Genomic DNA, 25,000 nt, shown 5'->3' on the forward strand with positions numbered 1-25,000 from the left:
CCTCCCCTCCCCTCTCCTCTCCTCTCCTCTCCTCTCCTCTCCTCTTCTCTTCTCTTCCTCCCTCTGTTCTGCTCTTTTCTCTAACCCTCTTTTGCTTCTACCCCCTCCTTACTTCCTTCTTCTCACTAGCCTTTCTCACTATCAATACCCCTTTCCTTCATTTCTTCCTTCTTTCCATCGTTCCTTTACTTGATAGGAGAAAAATCCATTATGAAGCAAACATATCAAAAGGCACTTCTGAAAATGTATTTGTAAGTTCTTAAAGAGCCTGTCACCATACTCAAATGTGGTTCATATGTTCAACAAAATTATTATATTATTCATTTAGCCAATAAAGGCCTCTTCCAAATGTGAGTCCATAGGGCGTATCTGTGAATATGAGCCTCACAGGTGTTGGTTTTCAGCTCCTAGTGATCGTGAGCAAGCCAGCCACTGTCCTTAGCTACAAACGCTAGGAGCATCATGGAATTGTGTTCCTGAAATACTCCTAGCTCTTCTGGAGAAAAGGTGGATGGATGTTTTTCACTCCAAAAACACTGTGTCATGGCCTGTCTACTTGTCAGACTCACATTGTAAACACCAAATTTCACTCAGTATATAAATGCATTCGTCTTCCTGAATTATTGCAGTTGTCAAAATCAAGGGGATCAGAGAGGAATTCTTGAGGCTAAGTTCTCTGTTATTTTGCGAGGGGTGTTGCTGGGGTGCGGAGGGTGTTCCACACTGTATGCATGGAGAGAAGGCTGATGACCAGTATTTAGTCTCAGTTTTCCTTTTGCCACTGTTCTAACCTCTCTGTTTGTACTGGCTTCAAGCCTGGCTGGGGCAAGGATACCTGGCCAGCGCCCCTCCACAACATGGTCTCTGTTTTCCAGGAGTCCATTAGTGATTTCTATTGGTACTACTCTGGGAAGGACATCATAGACGAGCAGGGCCAGCGCAACTTCTCCAAAGCCATCCAAGTGGCGAAGCAGGTGTTCAACACTCTCACGGAGTACATCCAGGTAAACATGAAAACCTTTCTACTTCTCGAGAAAAGAAAAGAAGTTTTAAAGAGACTCTTCTGACTGGGCCTGGTGCCACAGACTTAGTATTCCAGCTAATCAGGATGTAATACAGAAAAATCTAAAACTTGAGGCCTGCCCAGGCTGAGAGTGAGATCTGGGCTAACCTGGGAAACTTAGTAAAGATCCCGTCTCAAAAAGCAAAGAGGGCAGATGGTGTGGCTCAGTGGTAAAACATGTGCTTGGCATGTGTGAAGCTTTAGGTTCGATTCCCTGGTACTTATAGTTAGGTAAGTATGTAGGCAGAAGATAGATAGATATAAAATTTAGCATTGAATTCCATAGAAAGTATTTCACACCTAAAATATGTTCCACATTCCTATTGACTTTTAAAAAATATTTTTATTTGTATATTTTTTATTTTGTAATTATGTATTTATTTTTATGTATGTATGAGAGTGCCCAGGAAGCCAGAAGGGGGTGTCAGATCCCTGGGAGCTGGAGTTGCAGGTGATTGCAAGCTGTCCTGTGGGTGCTAGGGACTGAATCCGGGCCCCCTGGAGCAGCACCAAGCTTGTTAGCCTCTTTTCTCTCTCCTCAGCTGTTGAAATAGGAGCAGCAGGGCTGCGTCCCCAGCACTCCGGCTGCCTGCTAGCTCATGCCCGAAATAACAACACATAAATTGTATTCTTTTAAGCACTGCTTGCCCATTATATCTAGCCTCTTCTCGGCTAACTCTCGCACCTGGACTAGCCCATTTCTAATAATGTGTGTAAGCACCCCAAGGTGCACTTACAAGATTCTAGCCTACGTCCATCCTGAGTCGGAGCTTCATAACGTGTGTCTCTGAGAGCAGAGCTATCTCGCCTCTGTCTGAGGAGTCTTACCTCACTTCCTCTTCCTCCTGTTTACTCCTCCCACCTATGTTTTAACCTATCAGGGCAAGCAGTTTCTTTATTTAATTAACCAATGAAATCAACAGATTGATATATGACACTCCCACATCACTCAGCATTCCTGTCCATTCTCCTTGGCAATATCTGGACTAAAATATGAGGTTGAGATGTGTGCCTACACACCGTGACACTGTAGTCATTAGACAGGCTTGCTACAGGAGTGCTTTGGGCTGTGTTGCACTTCGAGGGCCTGTAGTAATTATGGAACACACATCAGGGAGAAGAAAGGAAGGAGAAACTGGGTAATTAATGCTCTTTCTATAGGATTTCAGTAACAGTGAAGCTGAAGTTTCATAGAAATAATTAAAGAGTATCATTTAAGAAACCATGTTCAGGTAAAGATGAGTAGGTTCTAGAATGTACACTGCATTCCTTTCGGCATCGGAGTGTAAATGGGTGAGATTGTACAATGTCATTTCCCATATTTAACTTATTTCTCAGTTCTGGAGCTAGGCAACGCTGCACTTTTTAAAGTAGACGAATTCCGTCCACAAACTGGCAGAAGGAGCTGAAGGAGCTGAAGGTTGCAGGCTGATCACTCAGGGTCGCTCTTCCTGTCTGCTGGGCCAGGGGCCAATACAATTTACAAAGTAGTAACCGACTGATCAATATTGGGATAAGTGATCGGTCTTAGGTTTGATTTTTGTGTCAGAATTTTGTGAAGGAAGCTCTTTCATTGACTTTCCAATTGAACCAGATCTAGGAATTAAATGTCCATATCTTTCTGGTTTTTAGAAGATCAGATTAACGGCTTGACTTTTGACTTGGTAACCTGGAACCTTAGCATGAATGACTTTATTTTGATTTTCAATCCAGTTTTAGTCCAAAGCAATGACCTACTACAATATTCATTTGGTAATGGGGTAGTGGGTGCATAGCCTTAGACTGCCCACACAAGTCCTAGTTAACCATATGCGATGTAAGACATTATTAGTATTATTAATTTATTTTATATCCTGACCACAGTTTCCCCTCCTTCCTCTCCTCTCAGTCCCTCCCATTTCTGCCTCTTCTTTCATCCACTCCTCCTCTGTTTCTATTCAGAAAAGGGCAGGCCTCTTATGGATATAAACAAAGCATGGCATATCAAGTGTAGTAAGACCAAGCACCTCCCCTTGTATTAAAGCTGGGCAAGGAAACCCAGTATGAGGAATAGGGTCCTAAAAGCCACAAAAGAGTTGGAGACTGTCACTGTTCCCACTGTTAAGAGTCCCACAAGAGGACCAAGTTATACAACTATAACATATATGGAGGGCCTAGGTCAGTCCCATGCATGCTCCTTGGTTGTTGTTCAGTCTCTGTGACTCTCTATGAGGCCAGGTTAGTTGATAGTGTGGGTTTTCTTGTGATATCATTGACTCCTGTGGCTCCTACTATCCTTCCTCCATCTCTTCAGCAAGATTCCCCAAACTTGACATAATATTTGACTGTGGGTCTCTGCATCTGATTCCAAGAGTTGCTGGACGAAGCCTCTCTGATGATTATTAGCTTAGGTGTCAATCTATGAGCACAGGAGAATATAGTTAGGCATCATTATATTGACATTTTTTTCTACTGGTTGTGTTTGGTTCTACCCTAGGTCCCTGGGACACCTAGTCTCTGAATCCTGGTACTCCAGACAGTGTAGAGAGTGGGCTCACTCTTATGGCATGGGTCTCAGGCTAGACCAGCCATTGGTTGGCCATTCCTACAATTTCTGTGTCACCCTTATCCCATAGGCAGGATAGACCGTAGGTCAAAGGTTATGGGTTGGTACTCCAGTCCTTCCACTGGTAGTCTTGCCTGGTCACAGGAGGTGGCCATTTCAGGCTATGTATCCCCTTTTGCTAGGCGCCTTAGCTGGAGCCATCCTCATAGATTCCTGGGATTTTCCCTTTCTCCAGGTTTCTACCTGACCATGAAATGACCTCCTTTCTTTTTTTTTGGGGGGGGGGGCAAGAAGTTTATTTGGCTTACAATTCGAGGTCACAAACTATAGTTTTTCCTTTTTTAGAAATAAAGGCAGAACTTCAATCATATAGCTGTTGCACCCATGGTCAGAGTAAAGAGAATTACAGTGGCGTTCCTTGCTTACAGCTAGCTTTCTGCACTTTGATACAGCTGGAAGCTCTCTGCCTTGGAAGTGATACATTAATGGATCTTGGGGTCCTTCAGACATTTACCAGTCTGACCATTAACACATTGTAACAAAGAAGAAACTTTTGCTTCATATATCCAGTTAACTCTTTCAGTACATTCCCTCCCCTACCTGATCCTTCATATTTCTTCCCATCCCCACCCACCCCTACTCTACCCATAAAGTCTCTTCTATTTCCCCTTCCCAGAGAGATCCTAATGCCCCCTTTGGGCCCTCCTTGTTACCTAGCCTTTCTGGGCCTGTGGATTGTAGCATGGTTATCCTTTACTTTACAGCTAATATCTACTTATGAGTGAGTACATATCATGTTTGTCATTCTGGGTCTGGGTTACCTTATTCGGGATGATCTTTTCTAGTTCCATCCATTTGCCTTAGAATTTCAATTTCATACTGTTATTGTTTTTAACAGCTGAGTGATATTCCATTGTGTAGGTGCACCACATTTTCTTAAACTCTTCATTTGACTCAGAACCTTGAATATCACCCAAAGGAAGTTGTTATTAAACAGAGGCCATGTTGAGTTGCTGCTGTTCTCCATTGAGTTTGCAGTCTGTTCTCCCTGACACCTGCACCATGCATTCATGTGTTGCAACTGCACTTCAATAGCAAAATGAAATCCTACAGATCCATTGTTTTGAGGCTAGACACCACCATAGCCAAAAGCAGGCCCAGTACAGAGAAAGATGGGAGAGAGGAGGAGAGGGTAGGGTACACAAATGCCTAGGCTTGTACATGGATGCCGAAGGACATATTTCAGGAATTAGTCCTTGTCTTACACCTTGTTCAGGCACTGCCTCTTGTTTCTGTTTCTGAGTAAGGTACTTCAGTCTGGCCTGCATGCTTCCATGAAATCCTCCTGTCTCCACTTCCCCTCTTGTCTTAGGGTTTTATTTGCTCTGAAGAGACACTGTGGTCACAGCAACTCTTATTAAGGAAAATATTTAATTAGGGCTGGCTTACAGTTTCAGAAGTTTACTCCATTATCATCATGGTGAGAAGCATGGTGGCATGCAGGCAGACATGGTGCTGGAAAAGGAGCTGAGAGTTCTGTATCTCAATCTGTAGGCAGCATAAGGAGGCTGTATGCCACAGAGTGTAAAACTTGAGCATATGAGACCTTTAAGCCTCCCCACAGTGACACACTTTCTCCAAGGCTATACCTCCTAATAGTGTCACTTCCTATGGGCCAAGCATTCAAACACACAAGCACACACATGCGCTCTCTCTCTCTCTCTCTCTCTCTCTCTCTCTCTCTCTCTCTCTCTCTCTCTCACACACACACACACACACACACACACACATGCACGTGTGTGGTAGCCATACCTATTCAAACCACCACAGCCCTCATGTAGGAGGGGTGGGCTTGCAAACGTGCACCAGAGACTCTGGCTTTTTTTTTTTTTTTAAATGTGGGATTGAATTCATCTCATCAGGCTTACACAAGTGCTTTTTTTTAATTTTTATTGATACATCTCCCTGGCCTGACATTAAAATTTAAGGGTTTATTTTAACCATCATTGAATTCACTTTGTCAGGATTACTTGTGAGTTCAATAAGTTGTCTCTTTGTAAATCAGGCTCAGTCAGCCTACAAGTGAGTTAGTACTCCACCAAGGGGGCAGGGTGGGAGAACTTTGACCCTGTGTTTCTGGAGGAAATAATATTTAAAATACTGCACCTAATATGTAATATATATTTAAGAAACTGCTTGCTATGTACATATAACATATGACTGGATGAATAATAAGGCTCCTAATTAGAGGTTACTTGTTTGTCCCTGACTATTGAGCTCGTGTTTATAATGATGTCGCTTGGTTTGGTTTGTGAGGGAGCCCAAAGCTAGAGCTCTTTTAGCCAATAACTTTCCAAAAAAAATTATTTTAACAAAATCAGTTACTTTGGACTCAAGATTTATGAAATTTATTACCAGGACTCAAGATTTATTGAAATTAATGATCGAATATTAAGTTTTAACTTGTTAGTAGTTACATTGTTTGCTAAACAATCATCCAATTAAAACATCAAAGAGGGGTTGTTTCCTTTATGGGAATATTGTACCCAAGTTAGTACTAATAAGAAAAAATTTCTTCTTCTCTTAAGCATATTCTCATATTTTTTTTGTTTTTGTTTTAATGGAAGAGGGTTTCATATAGCCCAGGCTAGTCTGTAGCTACTAAGTAGCCAGAGATGACCTTGAACTCCTCCTTGTCACTGGTGTCCCAGGCCTGTGCCACCACACCTGTTTTAAGTCTTCTTTTTTATCCTGCGTAGATGATTTGACTGAACAACCAAACTGTCAGTACCTTCCCCTTTTCCTGTAAACAGAAGAAGTAATCAGTGTCCATAGTGTCTTAATATTCATATAGAAACAAACACCTGAGAAGCTTTTAGGGGCACTTAACCGGACAGTCTCAGGAAGAACACTGACTGCCAAGGGCACCTTATTCCTACCATGTCCCTTTGATTTTGTGGCTCTCTCTTCAGAGATAAGGAGCTGGCGAACAGACATGTAAACAGAGAGTTAAAGTCTTTTCTTTCTTTGAAGTTTATTTAGTCAAATAAATGATTCCAAGTGATTACTGTCATGATTAATATTCATGCTGCAGGGTCCTTGTACTGGCAACCAGCAGAGCCTGGCACACAGCAGGCTGTGGGACGCTGTTGTGGGTTTCCTTCATGTGTTTGCCCACATGCAGATGAAGCTGTCTCAGGTAAGTCAGTGGCCTTTAATTAAGTGGGTACCAGCAACTACTCTTGCATATGCTATTATCTCTTCTATATCACTGACCTGTGGGGTTTTTTATTCTTTGTCAAATATTTTATTTTTTCAATTTTAATTTCTTTATTTTTAATAGATAATTTTATTGTAATGAATTCACAACTAAAATATCACATAGTTAGGGTAGATAAAAATTTGTGTGTGTGTGTGCATGCACACACGCTATGTGCGAGTGTGCACACACATGTGATTGCAGGTATCCACAAAGGCCAGAAGAAGGCATTGGCCCCATGGAGCTAGAGTTTTAGATGGCAGTAAGACACCTAATATGGATGCTGGGACTCAGGTCCAGTGCAAGAGCAGTAAATGGCCTTAACCATCGAGCCTTTTCTCTATCCTGTATATCAAATATTTTAACAAAAAAACACTTCACTCCCCTAATGGAGTGGAGAACTCGTGTGAACCAATGAGTTGGGTGAACCTACAGGTTGATGGGTGTCTCAGAAGCAGCTGCATCCTCAGAAATCTCACTGGATGACTTACTTAGGGACAGCTAGACCACTGAAGGCTCCCACCTGTGATATGAAAAAAATTATGAAAACAGCACAACTAAAGAGTTCCTGTACACTTAGGGCAGAGTACATTTCTGAGAGCACTCATCAGGACCACAGCCCAGAGCACTTCATGCAGGGTGAACACAGAAGGAGAACTAAGAATATGAAGGGATGAGAAGCTACAGCAGCCGTTATAATTTCACTGCCTTCCGACCCATTCTTGTGTCTCAGTTCATTGGGAATTTTCTTCCCGTTCATGGATATTGCGAAAGATTTGAAACCTGTGATAAATTTTTTAGAAAGAGGAAGTTTTTACAGCAAAGATGACATTTGCTCAGTACCAGGAAAGTTAACTTTCTGAAGTCAAAGGAGGATAACGGTTGTAAAGATAAACAAGAAATACATTTTGGTATTAATTCACAAAGTCTGTTGGAAACATCAGCTTCCAGCTTCCCTACTTCCATGTCTGTATCGTTTCAAACTGAAGGTGCATGAATAGAGAAAGTTAACATCAGCCCTGGGTAAAGCGCTTTGGATTCAGGGCATCTTGGTGGTAGCCAAAGATGTAACACACCTGTTGGAAATGGGCGTCCACCACATGATAGAAAAAAAAGGAAGCAAGCGTTTCTGAAGAGAGGTGACCCAGAGGGTGAAGGCACTGGCTGCCGAGCCTGGAGACCGAGTTTCATCCCCAGAACTCGCATGGTGGAAGGTGACAGCCACTCCCTGCAAACTGCCCTGTGGCCTCCGCATGCTTGCAGTGGCCCATGAGCGTCCTCATGCACACACATAGAACTGCACACACTCTCCCAAAGTAGATAAAAGCTTGTAAAAATGAATAAGGAAAAGGAAGTCAGAGAAAAGTAAAAGTATAGTCTTTTCAAGTGAAAACTGTGCCCAATGTGTAGCAAGAGCTGATACTTGCCGAGCCTTAGCAGGACTTGGGCTCCTCCACACACCTGCTGGGCATGTGTCCTTGCAGGCTTTTCAGTGAACACACTTCAAAAGTGAGCAGTGTATTCACTTTTAAATACTTCACCAGTGTATTTTATTATATTCAGTAAGCCATGTGTTTATATTTGGCATCCAATAGTTCTATGATGCCTTAAAGGGCTTAGTATTGGCCACCAGGAAGTTTCTTGTGAGGACAGATGTGATCTGGCCACATGTTCTTCTCCTTATCTTGAGTGTAATATATTAATATTTCCAGGATTCCAGCCAAATCGAGCTCTTGAAAGAATTGATGGACCTCCAGAAGGACATGGTGGTTATGCTACTGTCCATGCTAGAAGGTGGGGCTTTAGTGTTTACTTTTCCGTTCTCTTTTAAACTTGTTGGGCAAATCTGTGCTGTGTTTGGCATCACCATGAAGCAATGCCCGGCGACTCTGATGCATTGCTGGGCATCGTAGTTTCTTTTCTTGTGGCTATGAAGTTTTCTGATAAGAGCAACCTCCTAGAGAAATGGCTGTTTCTGTGGCACAGTCTATCCTGGTGAAGAAAGGTGGAAGGAGCTTGGAAGTAGCTGTTATGTTGCATCCAAAATCAGAGAGCAGAGAGCAACGAATGGATACCTGCCAGTGCTGAGCTCCTTTCTCCAGTGTAGACAGTCAAGGATCCCTGCCCAGATGACAGTCCTGCCCACCAGCAAGATGGGTCTTCAATACCTATCAGTGTAATGAAGATAATTTCTCCTGGGCGTTCCCAGAAGCCCACCTTAGGCTCTTCACTGTATGTGTCTACTCCACAAACAGATGCTATAGCCCCCTTGCTGGGCATGGCATTCTGTTTTGGGGTTCATAGAACTCCCTGTTTTAGGAATACAACCCTCTATGGGTCTGCAACTTAGAAAATAACCTCATTTTCTGAGGCTTGTCAGTAATCTGTCCTTTTCTAACTCCAAACACTGGACCATGGGGAGATATAGGATGGTGGTTTCCATTGTAATTTGGGGAGGGGGGAGAAAGTAGAGGAGGAAGAAGAACGAGTGAACTTAAGTTATTAGTCTTAGCAGTGAGTGCCCTTATCCAATGAACCATCTCACAGGCTCAGAAATATGATTGAATGTGTCAAACCTAATTACTTTGTGAATATGGCTTTTCCGATATTTCTATAATCATTTTTGAGTTATTAGTTTAGAAATAATTATCCATCTGTTCTTAAGACCTCATACATTAGGAGAAAATTAAATCAATGACTTTGGTTCATGTTTAAGTCCAGGTATGTATGATTATTTTGTTTGTAGATACTAGTTTTGTAAAAAATGCTCATTTTCAAAACAACTACACACTCTCTCGCACCAGGTAATGTTGTGAACGGAACCATAGGCAAACAGATGGTGGACATGCTTGTAGAGTCTTCCAACAACGTGGAGATGATCCTCAAGTTCTTTGACATGTTCTTGAAGCTAAAGGACTTGACGTCCTCAGACACATTTAAGGAGTACGACCCTGACGGCAAAGGGGTCATTTCCAAGAGAGACTTCCACAAAGCCATGGAAAGCCACAAGCACTACACACAATCAGAGACCGAGTTTCTGCTGTCGTGTGCCGAGACAGATGAAAACGAAACCCTGGACTATGAGGAGTTTGTCAAAAGGTTCCATGAGCCCGCAAAGGACATTGGCTTCAATGTTGCTGTCCTGTTGACCAACCTCTCGGAGCACATGCCCAATGACACGAGGCTGCAGACCTTCTTGGAGTTAGCCGAGAGTGTCCTCAACTACTTCCAACCTTTCCTGGGTCGCATTGAGATCATGGGCAGTGCCAAGCGCATCGAGAGGGTCTACTTTGAGATCAGCGAGTCCAGCCGAACCCAGTGGGAGAAGCCACAGGTCAAGGAGTCCAAAAGACAGTTCATATTCGATGTGGTCAATGAGGGTGGGGAGAAGGAGAAGATGGAGCTCTTTGTGAACTTCTGCGAGGACACCATCTTCGAGATGCAGCTGGCAGCTCAGATCTCAGAGTCCGATCTAAACGAGAGGTCAGCCAACAAAGAAGAGAGTGAGAAGGAGAGACCTGAAGAGCAGGGCCCACGGATGGGCTTCTTCTCCCTCCTCACCATCCAGTCGGCCCTGTTTGCTCTCAGGTACAACATCCTAACTCTGGTTAGGACGCTCAGCCTGAAGAGCCTAAAGAAGCAGATGAAGAGAATGAAGAAGATGACGGTGAAGGACATGGTCACTGCCTTCTTCTCGTCCTACTGGAGTGTCTTTGTGACCCTCTTACACTTCGTGGCCAGTGTCTGTAGGGGCTTTTTTCGTATCGTCTCCAGCCTGCTGCTTGGTGGGAGCCTGGTGGAAGGTGCTAAGAAAATCAAAGTGGCCGAGCTTCTAGCCAACATGCCAGACCCCACTCAGGATGAGGTGCGAGGAGATGAGGAAGAGGGAGAGAGGAAGTCTTTGGAGTCAGCGTTGCCCTCTGAAGATCTGACCGACCTAAAGGAACTGACAGAAGAAAGTGACCTTCTCTCGGACATATTTGGCTTAGACCTGAAGAGGGAAGGCGGGCAGTACAAACTGATTCCTCACAACCCAAATGCCGGCCTCAGTGACCTGATGACCAACCCCATGCCTGTCCCTGAGGTACAAGAAAAGTTTCAGGTACTTCACTTGAAGGTATCACTAATGCTATTAATCACCCTGCCCCCTTGGTCCATGTGTCTGCTCTAGGGCTTTCTCAGTCATGTGCTCATGCTAACTCTTACTTGCTCTGTCCCTCTGTCTGTTTGCCTTTCTCTCTCCCCTCCCTCTCCTCCTCCCTCTGTCTCTCCCCTCCCTTGTGCATGGATGCTCTCTGACTCTCTGATGAAGACCTGTAAGGAATCTGTGTGATTTGTTCTGAGAAACTTAATTTGTGTGCTCCATGGGCAATGAGACCCTGCTGTGATGGTCAGCTGTACTATTCTTCCATACCCAAATCTTTGTGCTTTTTCCCCCAAGTGTCTGAGAACACTGAGTGGATGAGAAACTCAAAGCTAAAAGGTTGGCCAGTGGGGGAGTGTTATCTGCTGATCTAATGCGAACACCTGTACTTAGATGACGATCATAAGCGGTAAGACTTGAATTGGCCTTGAAAGATGGAGAAGATTTGAGCAGGTGGATAAGATAAAGAGGGTTGTTTCTGAAATGAGAGAAGCCAGTGGAAATGAGCCTGGAGAATTTTTAATCGACTGCTTTTGGAGAGGAGGGTGTGCATTAAAAGCGGAGGCTAGGAGGGAACATGGAACTTATATCGCAATGTAAGCCAAAAAAAATCTCCCTTGTGGGTTATGAATTGGCAGGTGGCCGCAGAGCTCCCCAAGGGCACTCAGTGGTGACGTATAATCTTGTTAAAGAGAGTTGAGAAGATCTCTGTCACCAAAGTGCTTGCTTAATGGCCTGGTTGCTTTTCTTGTCCAGTTGACACAAGCTGGAGTCATTTGAGAAGAGGAAATCTCAATTGAGAAAAATCTCCCTGAAATTGGTCTGTAGGCAAGAATGTCGGAATCTTCTTGATTAGGGTCCTGGTCACTGGGGCCAGTACCAGATCTGGGCTGATAGCCCTGGGTTGTGTAAGAAAGCAGGCTGAGAAGAACCATGGAGAAGAAGCCAGGAAGCAACCTTCCATCATGGCTTCTGCTTCAGTTCCTGCCCTGACTTCCTTCAGCGATGGAAGTCTGGGCAGCAAAATAAACCCTTTCCTCCCTGAGATGCTTTTGGCTGTAGTATTTTATTACAACAATAGCATTCAAAGTATGGCATTTATAAGCATGATGACTTTAGTTCAATCCCAGGAACCTACATTTAAAAAAAGGCCAAGTGTAGCAGTGCAGGCTCCTAATCTCAGCTCAGGGGGAGGTGAAGACTGATTGGTTCCCAGAGCTCACTAGCTAGCCAGGCTAGCCTAACTGAGGAATCTCAGACCAAGGAGGTCCTGTCTCAAAACAAAACAAACAAGGTGCATGGCCTATGAGGAATGGTGACCTGGGTTGTCCTCTGATATCCACATGCATGGCCACACATGCACACGCCCACCTGCAGACACAACTGGAGGCAGACTTTTCTTTCCTGCCCTTCAATTCCCAAATAATCCACAGAGAGAATTAATATTAATCATAGTCGATAGCTTAGGCTTCTTACTAACTAGCTCTTACACTTAAATTAACCTGTTCCTATTAATCTATGTTCTGCCACATAGCATTGCCTCTCTTTCATCTTGCACCTCCTTCCTGTTTCTTCTCTGTGTCTCACTGGCAACTCCTCTGACTCTGCCCTCCTTTTTCCCAGCATTCTCTCTGCCCCGGAAATCCTGTCTAGCCATTGGCTGATTAGCTTTTTACTAACAATGAGAGCAATACATATTTACAGTGTACAAAGATTGTTCCACAGCACACAGGTGCACCTGCACCTGTACACATACACCTGCAATAATAATAGTATTTGTTTCTCTGTTCCCTATCGACATGTTCAAGGAGCAGAAGGCAAAAGAAGAGAAGGAAGAAAAAGAAGAAACCAAGTCTGAACCTGAAAAGGCTGAGTATGTACTGCCATATGCTTTCCTCATGTCCTGGAACTTCTTGGCTTCGCCCCTGCTCTTTGGGAGCTGGGGGAGAGACTCTCCCCCTGTAGAGTCATCATATGGCCCAGTCTCACATCTATGTGAAAGCCAGGAACTCATTCTATGCAGGGCCAGCTGGATTCCCCCCCCCCCACACACACACACCTAGACTCTTCTTCCTCTTTCCATGAGCATTTTCTATGTGTGATTCTCCCTTAGCAGAAGAGACCTCAGTGTCTCTCTGGAAGGACTGACGGATAGTTTATGTGTGAACGTTTGTCCTTTTAAAGTTGGGAAGAAACCAATGTGGCAAATTCAACAGCTTAGTGTGTTCTGGAGTGGTATCCCCCTGAGCCACATGCATAGAAATCTCCTAAGATTGTTGAAAATGAAGATTTCATGCTAGAGAGGAAGTAGCTAGGAAAGTGCTTGTTGCCTAAGTGTGAGGACCTGAGTTTGATCCCCAGAGCACACACAAAAAAAAATCCTTGGTGTGAGGGGCAGATTTGTAATTCCCTGGGGAGGTGAAGACTAGCCTAATAGAGATCCCCAGGCCAGGAAGAGATGTCATCCAAAAAATACTGGGTGGGTGGCTACTGAAGAATGACACTTGAGGCCACCTTGTAGCACATACAATAAAACACATGCAACTACCTACTCAGAAACACACAGTATGGATTCCTGGGTCCCACCGCACCTGCTTAGACACACACACACACACACACACACACACACACACACACACCTTCCTTGTTCTGTTGTTCTGGAAAGGGCCCAGGGGTCTTCATCTTCATGAGCATACCTGGTGTTGGGGAGTTTGGTTTTAAATGGAGAGGCAGATAATGAAGAGTACAGCATAAAGCAGGGGAAATGTTAAACTCCTTCCATACTGGCTTTACATCAGGAATATAGAAAACCCTTAGCTTGCCCCCAAATTTATGTTATCTTATATGCTTATCTAGTAAAAGCTAAGAAAAGTTAAAGTCGTGCATTCCTGCCTCAGTACCATTTTCACATAGTAGCTGCATTACCCTTTCCCCACCCCACCCCCTCTTATTTTACTATGTCGTTAGCCTGTTTTCATTGTCTTAGATCTGGGATCTGTTGTAAATATGGCTAGACAAATGGCATTTAGAGTGGAAAAGGGGGCACACGCGGCAGTACAGTGGGCACGCAGTTCTTACCTGGTGTGAAGTACAGTGTTGGCTAGGCTTAGTATGAACGTAATGCGTCATCTATGTCCTCCCAAGAAGGACTTTTACTTTACATTGAAAACATTTTTTTACATAGACTTCTAGTCCTGGGACTGGAAAGGTGGTTCAGCAGGTAAACAAGCTTGTTGCCAAGTCAGGTGACCTGAGTTTGATCCCCAGTACCCATATGGTGGAAGAAGGTAGTTAACTCCCTCAACTTGTCCTCTGGCCCCCACATGTTTGTAAGTACCCAGACACTTAAATAAATAACTCTAGTTCTTAGAAAGCATTAAACTTCTAGCCCCGATTCCATTATTATCTGGAATTAATATAACTATATGGATATTAAAATTAATATTTTTAAATAAAATTAGGTAAAGGTATCTGTATCAGTGCATTAACACATCAGTGTCTTTTTTTATGTGAGACAAGCCAAGTGCACAGGACTTTGGTTTTAAGTGCCAATGGCTAGAAACTGTTACAAGCTGAGCTATGGGACAGTGTGATGTCTCAACAGGCAAGGGCACTTGCTGCCAAGCCTGAGGACTAGAGTGATCCCCAGAGTCCACATGGCAGGAGGTGAGAACTAAATCTTAAACGTTGTCCTCCCATCTTCACTAGTGTGCTGCGCCCTCCTCACCCCCATAAAAGAATCACCTCCTAGACTTTGGACTAAGATCAAGCATAATTAAGTATAAAAATAGAATTATGATTTTAATAATCAAAAGTTAAAAGCAAGGTGTGTTGCCAGGCCTGGTAGTGCAGTACTGATATCATGGCTACTTAGGAGGCTGAGTCAGGAAGACTACAGGAAGACAAGTTTGGGTTACACAGAGGAGGTTCAAGGCCAGCCTAGGCAATTTAGTGAGACCCTGTCTCAGATTAAATAGTGAAAAAGAAGGCTGGGGTTGTAACTTCGTGGCAGATTGCTTGACTGGCATGCATAAAGTCTTAGCTTTGGTCCACAAAACTATATTTAAAAAGTAAGGTGTGTGAAATGGAAGCCAAGAAATGTCTTTGTGGTTGTACCATTTTGCAACCAAATATTTTATTATTTATGGATACAAAAAGTTTTTCAGCCTGAAAAATATCCCTTTGATTTGAATTGCACAGGCCCATTCATCTGTGGGGACAGCAGGAAATCCTTCCTTAGTCTCAAGGCCAGGATGCCATAACTCATTGCAATAGAATGTAGTTTGGAAGCTCGAGAGGATGGCTCAGTTCATAAAGAGCTTGCTACATGAGTACATGATACTGAGTTGGATCCCAAAAGCCCACGTAAAAGCCTGGGTAATTCCTGCTCTTGTGATCCCAGTACTGGGGAGGTAGAGACAGTCAAATCCCTGGGCCTTGCTGGCCAGTCAGCCTAGCATAATAGGTGAACAAGACCAAGACTATCACACAAAATTAGGTTATTAGTACCCAAGGAAGAAAAATGCTCAAGGTTGTCTTCTGGCTCCCACTTGTATGCACACACACATGAACATGCTTACACAAGAACATACACATACATACATGCATACATACACACAGAACTTGGTTTCTAAGTGGAGATTGTGATTTATTTGTTCACTTTGTATTGTGCAAAGCACTTATGCTTTCTTTGTTTCCACAGGGGGGAAGATGGAGAAAAAGAAGACAAAGCCAAAGATGATAAGGGCAAGCAGAAGTTGAGACAACTTCACACACATCGGTATGGGGAACCTGAGGTGCCAGAGTCAGCGTTCTGGAAGAAAATCATAGCCTATCAGCAGAAGCTGCTGGTGAGACCTGGGGATGGCTTTTAGTATTGATCGATTGTCCTGACTCTGTGTAGTAGCTGAGCTCAGAAAACCCTTCTACCGCCCACATCTGAGAATAAAGCTCCTCTAGAAAGGTGGAGTGTTTGTATGTAAACAGCACATGTTCGTCTGTGGATTTTGACCTCTCTAGATTATTTATGGTCTCTAATGCAAGGTGAATGTTATGTAAATGTTTGTTATCATATATTATTCAGAGAATAATGGCAAGAGAAAAAAGTCTATATCCATTTAGGACAGAAGTATTTTCTTCTTTACAATTGGTTTGATTTATGAAGGCAGGGTTCTCAGAACCAGGGCTAAGCAGATTTTTTTATCTACTCATCTTACTGTGTTTGAGTTTTTGAAATGGTTTCTTTATCACTATTTTATGTGCACATGTGAGTATCTGCATGCATTCATGTGTACTGTGTGTATGCTGTGCCTGAGGGAACCAGAAGAGGTGAGCTACCATGTGGGTGCTGGGCACCAAACCTAGGTCCTCTGCAAGAGCGGCCGGTGCTCTTAATTGCTGAATCATCTCCACACCCAAGTGTATTTGTTCTTTAAGGTAAATGCCTTTTTCAAGTCACCCCCTTCTCCACAATTCACACTGACTGACCCCCCATCACCTCTACACACCTTCATATGGTCTGACACCCCCAAAGCCACTATATAGGCTCACATTGTCTTGACATCCCTTGACTGAATAACAGCCATCATGGTAGGTCTTCCCACAAATACTTTAGAACTCATTAAATCAGTTTTCAAGGCCTTCTAACACAGCCTTCTGGCTCCGCACAATTTATAGTCCAGCTCCAAAACCAAAGAGTCTATCATCACACCTTTTACTAAAAAGAAATATGTATAGGCATATAAGTAAAATATAAAATTTTTATAAATATAAACTTAATGAATCAGCTTTTCAGTGGTGATAATTCAACATTATTCTTTAGAGACTTGTAAAAGAAATGAAGAAATGGAGAGGAAGAAGATAGTTCTTCATAGGTTTTTATAGAAATATTCCCCAAGTCTTATATTTTCTCTGTAGTGTTTGCTACAGTGTCCACTGAACATAAAGGTTTCTGAGATCACTCTGTAATTGTTAATTTGACATGCATCAGTGGTTGCCATGGTAGCAGGGTGGGCAGGTGCTGCCATACCCTCTGGCAGTCCTGTGGGTCCTGAAGAGCCTGTCTCTCTACACTTACATAAGGAAATAAACTGAGGTAATGGTTCCATCTCTGCCTCAGGGTTCCTATGCTCCTTGTCTCTGTAACTCTTCCACTTTTATGCTTTCTCTTTGTAGCTTTGGCGTATGCTTGCCAGTTGGCACACACAAGACCAGTCATGGCTGGGTGCCCTCTACAGACCCCAGCCCTCCCTGTCTTTGTGACTGTCTCCACCCAACAGCTACAGTTCGATAATTCAGTCCCTGTGACCCACTGCTTTCCTTTCTAGGAGAGACAGTATAACTGGCCCAGTTAGAGTGTGTTACTCAGTCTTAGTCTGACTAGATGCGGCAGTAAAGCCAGATCTATTGTAGGGCAAAGAGCCCATCAGAGAGGGCTATGTTCATGGAGAGGTTAATGAGAGGCTTTATTGCCCGTAAGCTCACTTTATGTTATAAGAAATAGTCGCTTTTACTGTGGCCTCTCCCTTACAACTACTTGTGCTAAGTTGTTTGGTTTCTTCCCATTTAATATACCATACCAAGCACTCACTCCGTTGCTCATATTTGAGTCCTTTCTTACCTGTAACTCAATGTAGCAAAAAAAAAAAAAAACCACAACAAACAAACAAACAACAAAAAGCCAAAACAAGTTCCCTCAAGGGTCTACCCAGTTCTTTGCACGTCCACAGCTGCCATGGAGGCCAGCTCCCTGCCAACATCTGTTTGCTTCCATGCTCACTAACCAGTCCCTATTGCTTCTGCTGTCTCCACAGAGGAGGTTTTAAGTCATCGCCTGGGTGCATCTTCTTCCTTTTAGTTCTCCACCAGCATGTCAGCCCCCTAGAAGGATATGTCAGTTTTAATGGTGACAGCTTATAAAGTTATCATAGCATGTTAAAATGAGTGGCTGGCTTTCCTCACATTTTCTCACAGTACAGGCAGCAGGCTGGATCCCTTGTTAGGCTGACAGTGCAGAAGAGACAGGATGTGCTCCTGGAGGGATCAGGCCATTCATCCAAATCCAGGAAATGCTGGGACAGACTTCATATCCCTGCACTGTGGTCCTAGAGGATGGGAATGAGTTCAGGGGTCATTGGGTCAGTTTACCGTAACAGACAACTAACATATCCATCAGAAGCCTTCAGATCTCAGTCTCTGCTCACCTGCCCAAGCCCCCTTCTTCTCTCTCCTTGCTTCTCTCTAGGGCTTAAGCACATTGCCACACACACACACACACACACACACACACACACACACACACACACACGATTACACTTTTAAAAATATTTTCTGTTTGTGCATGCATGCATGCGTGCAAGTATGTGGTGTGTGTGTGTGTGTGTGTGTGTAATCATTTGCATGTAGTACCTGTGGAGGCCAGAAGAGGGCATCAGATTCCCCCATAATTGGAGTTAAGAACTGCAGTGTGGGTGCTGGAAACTGAACCCATTTGCAAGAGCAGCAAATGCTCTTAACCCTTTCTCCAGACCCACAGCGTTGCTCTTAATTCAGGGCCATGGCCTCACCATTCATGTCTCCAATGTACCTTCCCTCTATGGCTCTCTTAGCCAGCTCCCTTGCCACCCCCAGGCCTGTGCTCAAGCTTATCCATAGGAGGTAAACTTTTCCAAACCACCTTTCCAAACCACCACCAAACTCCCTAAGCCCTCACCTGTGTATCAAGATGTCACTTGAAGTTCTCGAATGATACTTTGTATCTGAGGGTGTGGTTATTATATCATTAGTTGTCTCCTCCTTGTTGGCAGAAACTTTGTCCTTTGCTGTCCATCTCTAATATCAAGGACACAGCAGGCGCCCAATCTGTAGCTTGGAGTAAACGAACCGCTCTTTATTTAAAATGTTTGCAAATTTCTTATCTCTTACCGGCTGGCCTGTTCATAACTCTTTCTCCCTTCAGAACTATTTTGCTCGCAACTTTTACAACATGAGAATGCTGGCCTTATTTGTCGCCTTCGCCATCAATTTTATCCTGCTCTTCTACAAGGTATGTGTGTGTGTGTGTGTGTCCCTGGGGGTTAAAGACCGTTCTAAAAGTCCAATGACACCAATGGATAGAGTCCCCTGGGAGCTGCGACGGAGCCAGTTTACACCAATTCTAAATTGCACCTTAACAAAAGAGAGAGCCCAAAGTCCCGTTCCATCACAGAAACCCAGGGAAGCAGGGCGCATGCACTTCTGGGAGAGTAAGCGGAACCTCAGCTGGCTGTGACTGGAGAGGGCTCTGTGTTACAGAGGTTCACTCCCAGTGTTCCTAGGATGGTTCAGCTGACTATCTTACTTGTTATGATGCCTGGGTGTGACAGAACCTCCCTCACATGACATTATTTGGATAACTGAGAAGTAATGTACCTAGTGTTTTCCTGCATATTGGAATCCTTATAACTTTAGTTAGATTAGCACAAAAAACAAAAACCACAAAACCAGCATTTGTTTTGTGTTTGCGTGCACAATATGTCATGGTGTGTATGTGAAGGTCAAAGAACACCTAACAAGAGTGTCTTCCCCTTCCGTCCTGTCATTCCTGGAGATTGGACTGAGGTCATCAAACTGGGCGGGGAGGCGCTTTTCCTATCAAGCCATCTCTCTCTCAGCCCCAGCGTGAATTTTAGAAGCATATTTGTTTCTTGTATTTGCTGTTGGTAAAGATGTCTGTTCTTTCCTGTTAGTCTTTCCATGCTACCCTTATGTGCTAACTTAACATTCCCCTGTCTATAGAGGTTGTTTCCATTTCCTTCTTGTGTGGTGTTGTGGCACACAGTGAACTGACCGTATCTCAAATGGTTTGAATCAGGTCTCCACTTCTTCTGTGGTTGAAGGAAAGGAGCTGCCTGCCCGAAGCTCCGGCGACACTGCCAAAGTTCCCACCAGCCTGGACAGCAGCCCACACAGAATCATCGCGGTGCACTACGTCCTGGAGGAGAGCAGCGGCTACATGGAACCCACGCTGCGCATCTTAGCCATCTTGCACACTGTCATCTCTTTCTTTTGCATCATTGGATACTACTGCCTGAAAGTAAGTCCCCACGTACCTGTGTGTTTAGAATGTCTGTAGATTGGACCTCTGGGGAAGTGAGCACTGAGATGGAATTTATGTTTTCTATTTGAGATGCTCTAAGACCCCCATGCCTCTGGGACAGAAAGAAGAAGCAGGTTGGGGTAGAGGGAAATGACTGTCTAAGGGCAGAAGAGAAAAATGTCGTCATAGGCTCCTGTCTCTGAAGCTCGGACTGGAGGGGCCTAACCTTTCCTAGTTTCTATTGATAAGTCATTGATTGCAAGTATGCCTTTGCCTATTGATAATCATTCATACAATCAACATTTTTACGTATAACATGACCATACAGAAGTGAGTACCTCTGCCCACAGTCTCTCACAGTTAAATACCTGTGAGCCATGACTGTTCTGTTGCTAGGTATGTATCTTTCATCATCCATGACAGAAGACTCACAGAAAATAAGTTGCCTTTATCCCCATGTCCCTTCTGGGGTGACAATAAGCGTTGGTGAATAGAAATCTCATGATAATATCATCTCTCTGGGTGCTTGAGGATATCCTTGCCTGTGTAAGTGTGTTTGCCTATATTTAATCACTGCCCTTTGCCTCTGGCTATGGAGCCTCCTAAGATACTTGAAAAGCTAGGGCTTGGGATAAAAGACGGGAGTGTGAGATGTCTCCGTAGGGATTGTTTTCTACCTCTTGTCCCCCTTTTCTCATGGGGGTTAGCATTCCTGGATACCTCCTCAGCATCTATACCTCCCATCCGTGCTTGTGCAGACTGTCTGTGCGAAAGGGGATCATCAGCCAACGGCAGAGGCCTTGCTACACTCGCCAAGATTTTTGCCAATGTTGAAACAGGAATCTACCTCTATATCCTATAAGTATGTTGCACATAGCTATTAAAGAGATTAAAATACATGCTTTCAGGGACATTAGTAAAACTGCTAGGATTTTTTTCACACCTGTTCTTATTGATGCTTTAAAGTAATATGTATTTAAATAAATATTGAATATTTTGTAATCACCTGTCTCTCTTTAGTGTCTAGAATGCTGTCACTGGAATGTTATAGCATCCCAATTTGTCATTAGAATGGCAAATGCTATTGTTATTATATATTGACATTTTTTAAAAACACATGCACCTGTATGCTGTTTTCCCAAACCCTCTAGATACTTCTTTCTGTCTGAATGTACTTGATTCATTTTCACTCATTTTTTTTCCTCCTTGCAAGTAAATGAAGAAATAGTTCTTCTCAACAGCTGTTTTGTAAAGATAGTGGCTGTGGGAGACGCCAGCCCAGCTAAGCGAATGTCGATGTGTTTTTTCCCATCTGCAGGTCCCCTTGGTCATTTTTAAGCGGGAGAAGGAAGTGGCACGTAAATTGGAGTTTGATGGGCTTTACATTACAGAGCAGCCATCGGAAGATGATATTAAAGGCCAGTGGGACAGACTCGTGATCAACACACAGTGAGTGAGGGATTATGAGAGGCAGTTCTGGGCTCAGGAATTTCAAGATGTTAAAAGAGATTTCCCTGCTAGAGTTTCAGAAGATTTGTTAAAAGTTTAGCTCAAGTGAGTAACAGTCATATATTCAGCCACAAAAATTAAAAGACTAAGAACTGTCCGAAGCTAATGGATGCCTGCAATTTCTGCCCTCTGGTCTGAGTCTCTTAATCAAAAAGCACTTTGAGGCCATTTATACAGTGCTGATGGGAATGCACAGCCATTACCCAGGGCTTGGGAGGGGCGCAGCATCAGGTTCACAGCCCGCATTGCAGAGGCATCTCATCCAGATGCAGAGGAGCTAGAAATTATTCATTAAGGGAAGGGCTGTAGTGTCGAAGGGAAAAATACTAATTCATACTGCTAATGTGTCTAAGCTTGCAGAGAGCACCACCAACCAGCCTCACACAAACCTAGAAAATTTTACAAATGTGATGTCATTTGTAAGAGGAGAAAAAAAAAAACACTTAAGAAAAAAAAAAACTAATCCAGTAATTATTTAGCTTCTGTGGTAAGATAAAAACAGACCAACTAGCCAACCAGCTACTGTGTCACACATACATCCATCCCAACCTATAACTTCTACAAAACAGTTTTTGATGGTATATCTTTGAGTATTTATACATCATAAGAGTCAGATATTATACCATGACTGAGTTTGTTTATTCTTTTTAATTTTTTTTTTGTGTGGTGAGGAGGATTGAATCCAAGGTCTCGCCCTGGCTCTGTGAGTGTTCTGTTGCTGAGCCATGTCCCCAGCCCTGGAACTGCTGATTCTTAAAAGTTACTTCTAGTAGTTCTGAGTTTTCCACTGAAGAATAAGATGCTAGCTTTAGAGCAAAACAGTGACAGGTTTCTAATCTACTAGGTTTTTTTTTTCAGTAGGAGAACTTGAACTCAGGGCCTTGGCCATGGTAGACCATTTTTTTACCTTTCAACCACCACCAAAGCCATAGTTTCTAGAGCGTTTAATTTTTAAACTAACTGACAAGAAATATACATATATATATATACACACACACACATACATATATATACCTGTATATATAGCACTCATAAAAATGATAAATATAATATGAAACTTGTTAATAAATATGGTTATATTAAGATATCATCCTTATTATTTTAATGTGATTTACCATTGGTATGTTTATATGACATTACTTACTTGATGTTTAATACACTTATGATATCGAAAAGCTATGAACCGAGAGGTGACGTGACTCACTGTACTTGCAGGGAGACAGCACAATAGCTGCGTGCATACTATTTTCAGTGTTTTATTTCAGATTATGTTTTTATCATTTAAAAGCACTGCTCCTCTGACGTCTCTGCTTTTGTGTCTTTTAGGTCATTTCCCAACAACTACTGGGATAAATTTGTGAAAAGAAAGGTAACGTTTCTGAGGGGGAGGAAACTCCAGGTGTTTTCTTACAGTGCACTCGGGTGACTGGGGTGTGGTTCCGATGAGGAGCGGGCTGTGAGGTGTGTTCCGGCTGCCTGCCGTTGCTATTTCACAGTGCCAAGAGAACTGAATAGGCATCTTCAAAAGAGCAGCTACGACCTTCATACTCTGCTGTCCCTAAATAAACAGGCCTCACTACCCACCATGCCTTAGGGACAAGCGACCTATGCTCAGTAACAAGAACCTGTGGGATATTGGCTTTGCTATTGTCTGGGTTGCCAAAGTTGGCTGTAGGCTCTTTTTCTTTATATCATCTTAAAGACGTTAAAAAACGAATCTGACTCAATTGTGAGGGAGGGAGGTAGAGGTGATTCTGGCCTTGCTTTGACCATGCTGCTGGCTGCTGGCTAAGCTCCGCTGCTGAGACACAGGGTTCTCCCTGCTCCCCTACCACCCAGGATCCGCACGTTTTAGTTGAAACATCATGTGTAACAGTGTTTGTGTGCTGAGGGCTGCTATTCAGGAATCACTCCTTTTTACTTTCTTCTTCTTCTTCTTCTTCTTCTTCTTCTTCTTCTTCTTCTTCTTCTTCTTCTTCTTCTTCTTCTTCTTCTTCTTCTTCTTCTCCTCCTCCTCCTCCTCCTCCTCCTCCTCCTCCTCCTCCTCTTCTCCTCTTCCTCCTCCTCCTCTTTCCCCTCCTTCTCTTCCTCTTTTATTTCTTTTTGGAATTTTAAGACAAGGTCTAAAACTGTAGCCCAGGCTAGCCTGGAACTAACCAAGTAGCCCACACTGACTTCAAACTCACTGCAATCTTCTTCCCTCAGTTTCTGGAGAATACTGAGGTATTGGGCATGACCCACCACTCCCAGGTCCTTTGCTGATTCATGTTTCATGGTGAAAACCAACTTGGTGTGCACTGGCACACCTGTAGTGTGAAGAGATCTTTTGTGTCTTTATCAATTCAGTACTGTTCCAAAGGTGGTTGTCAAGGAGACACTGAAATTTTTTCTTCCCACCTTATACAGAGATGGAGCATCCATTAAGAACTTGCATGTAGTTTCACTGTATCATTAGGTGCAGTGTGTGTGTGTGTGTGTGTGCGGTGTGTGTAGTGTTTGTGTGGTTGTACACATGTATGTCCATGCTTCCTGGTGGAAAGAATCTACATTTGCTGATTGTTATGTGCACCTTCACGCAGTTTTGTGGCCTTGTGAACTGGCACTTTGAGTTTATTACACTAATGCATATATGCGAATCTAAATTAGGCCAACATTTTAAAAGATTATTTTAAAATAATTTTAAATGGGCATTTTGATTATTTTATGTCTACGAAGTTTTTGCTGTAATAAAGAGAGTGTTTCTAAAATATCAAATCAAAAGTATTTCTGGAGCAAGCAATCTATCTATGTCAAAGAAATAGCAAGATCGGGACTAGGGAGATGGTACAGTTGGGAAATGTCTGCTGTGTGAAGTGAGGTCATGGGTGTGCATCCCTGGCCTCCACACAGGCTGGAGCAGTGCATGCCTGGGATCCAAGAACCAGGGAGATGCAGAGCAGAGGTCTGGAGGATTCACTGACCAGCTGGCCTCGCTGAAATGCTGAGTTCCAGGTTCAGTAAGAGTTCCTGTTTCAAATAATACTCTGGGGAAGGACTAAAGACGCCAACTGACACTGATCTCTGTCCTCTACACACACTCAGAGATGTGTGCTCATCCTCACAGGCATGCGCGTGTGCACGCACACACACACACACACAGAGGCATGTGAGCACATGCTTGCACACACACGGGCATGCATGCACACACACGCACACACATACAGAGGCATGCATGCACATGCACGCCCACACACACACACATGAAAGTAGGGAAAGAAAGACACAGCAACTCATTTCTGGCTTTTCCATTGCAGTACCAGTGGCTGTGTCCTCTAGGGAGAAGAAAGAGGCTGTTCCCTGTAGAAATTCCATACAGGCCAGCCAGGCCATCTTCAGCACTGAGAAACACCACACAGCAGATTGGT

General features: G+C 43.5%; 1 protein-coding gene across 1 annotated transcript in view; it reads left to right on the forward strand.

Annotated features, from left to right (window-relative positions):
- Ryr2 (ryanodine receptor 2) overlaps window positions 1-25,000 on the forward strand; it is a 551,701-nt gene that overhangs the window by 501,946 nt on the left and 24,755 nt on the right. Inside the window, exons 87-96 of the mRNA XM_050142326.1 lie at window positions 876-1,004; window positions 6,703-6,807; window positions 8,580-8,661; window positions 9,672-10,969; window positions 12,820-12,884; window positions 15,714-15,861; window positions 18,969-19,055; window positions 19,863-20,084; window positions 21,406-21,536; window positions 22,923-22,965. Of these exons, the coding sequence (XP_049998283.1) occupies window positions 876-1,004; window positions 6,703-6,807; window positions 8,580-8,661; window positions 9,672-10,969; window positions 12,820-12,884; window positions 15,714-15,861; window positions 18,969-19,055; window positions 19,863-20,084; window positions 21,406-21,536; window positions 22,923-22,965 (2,310 nt within the window). The remainder of the gene's footprint in view (window positions 1-875; window positions 1,005-6,702; window positions 6,808-8,579; window positions 8,662-9,671; window positions 10,970-12,819; window positions 12,885-15,713; window positions 15,862-18,968; window positions 19,056-19,862; window positions 20,085-21,405; window positions 21,537-22,922; window positions 22,966-25,000) is intronic.

This window comes from Alexandromys fortis, unplaced genomic scaffold, assembly GCF_014885135.2.
Source record: "Alexandromys fortis isolate MF-2015 unplaced genomic scaffold, M_Fortis_MF-2015_v1.1 scaffold_5, whole genome shotgun sequence".
Taxonomy (NCBI): domain Eukaryota; kingdom Metazoa; phylum Chordata; class Mammalia; order Rodentia; family Cricetidae; genus Alexandromys; species Alexandromys fortis.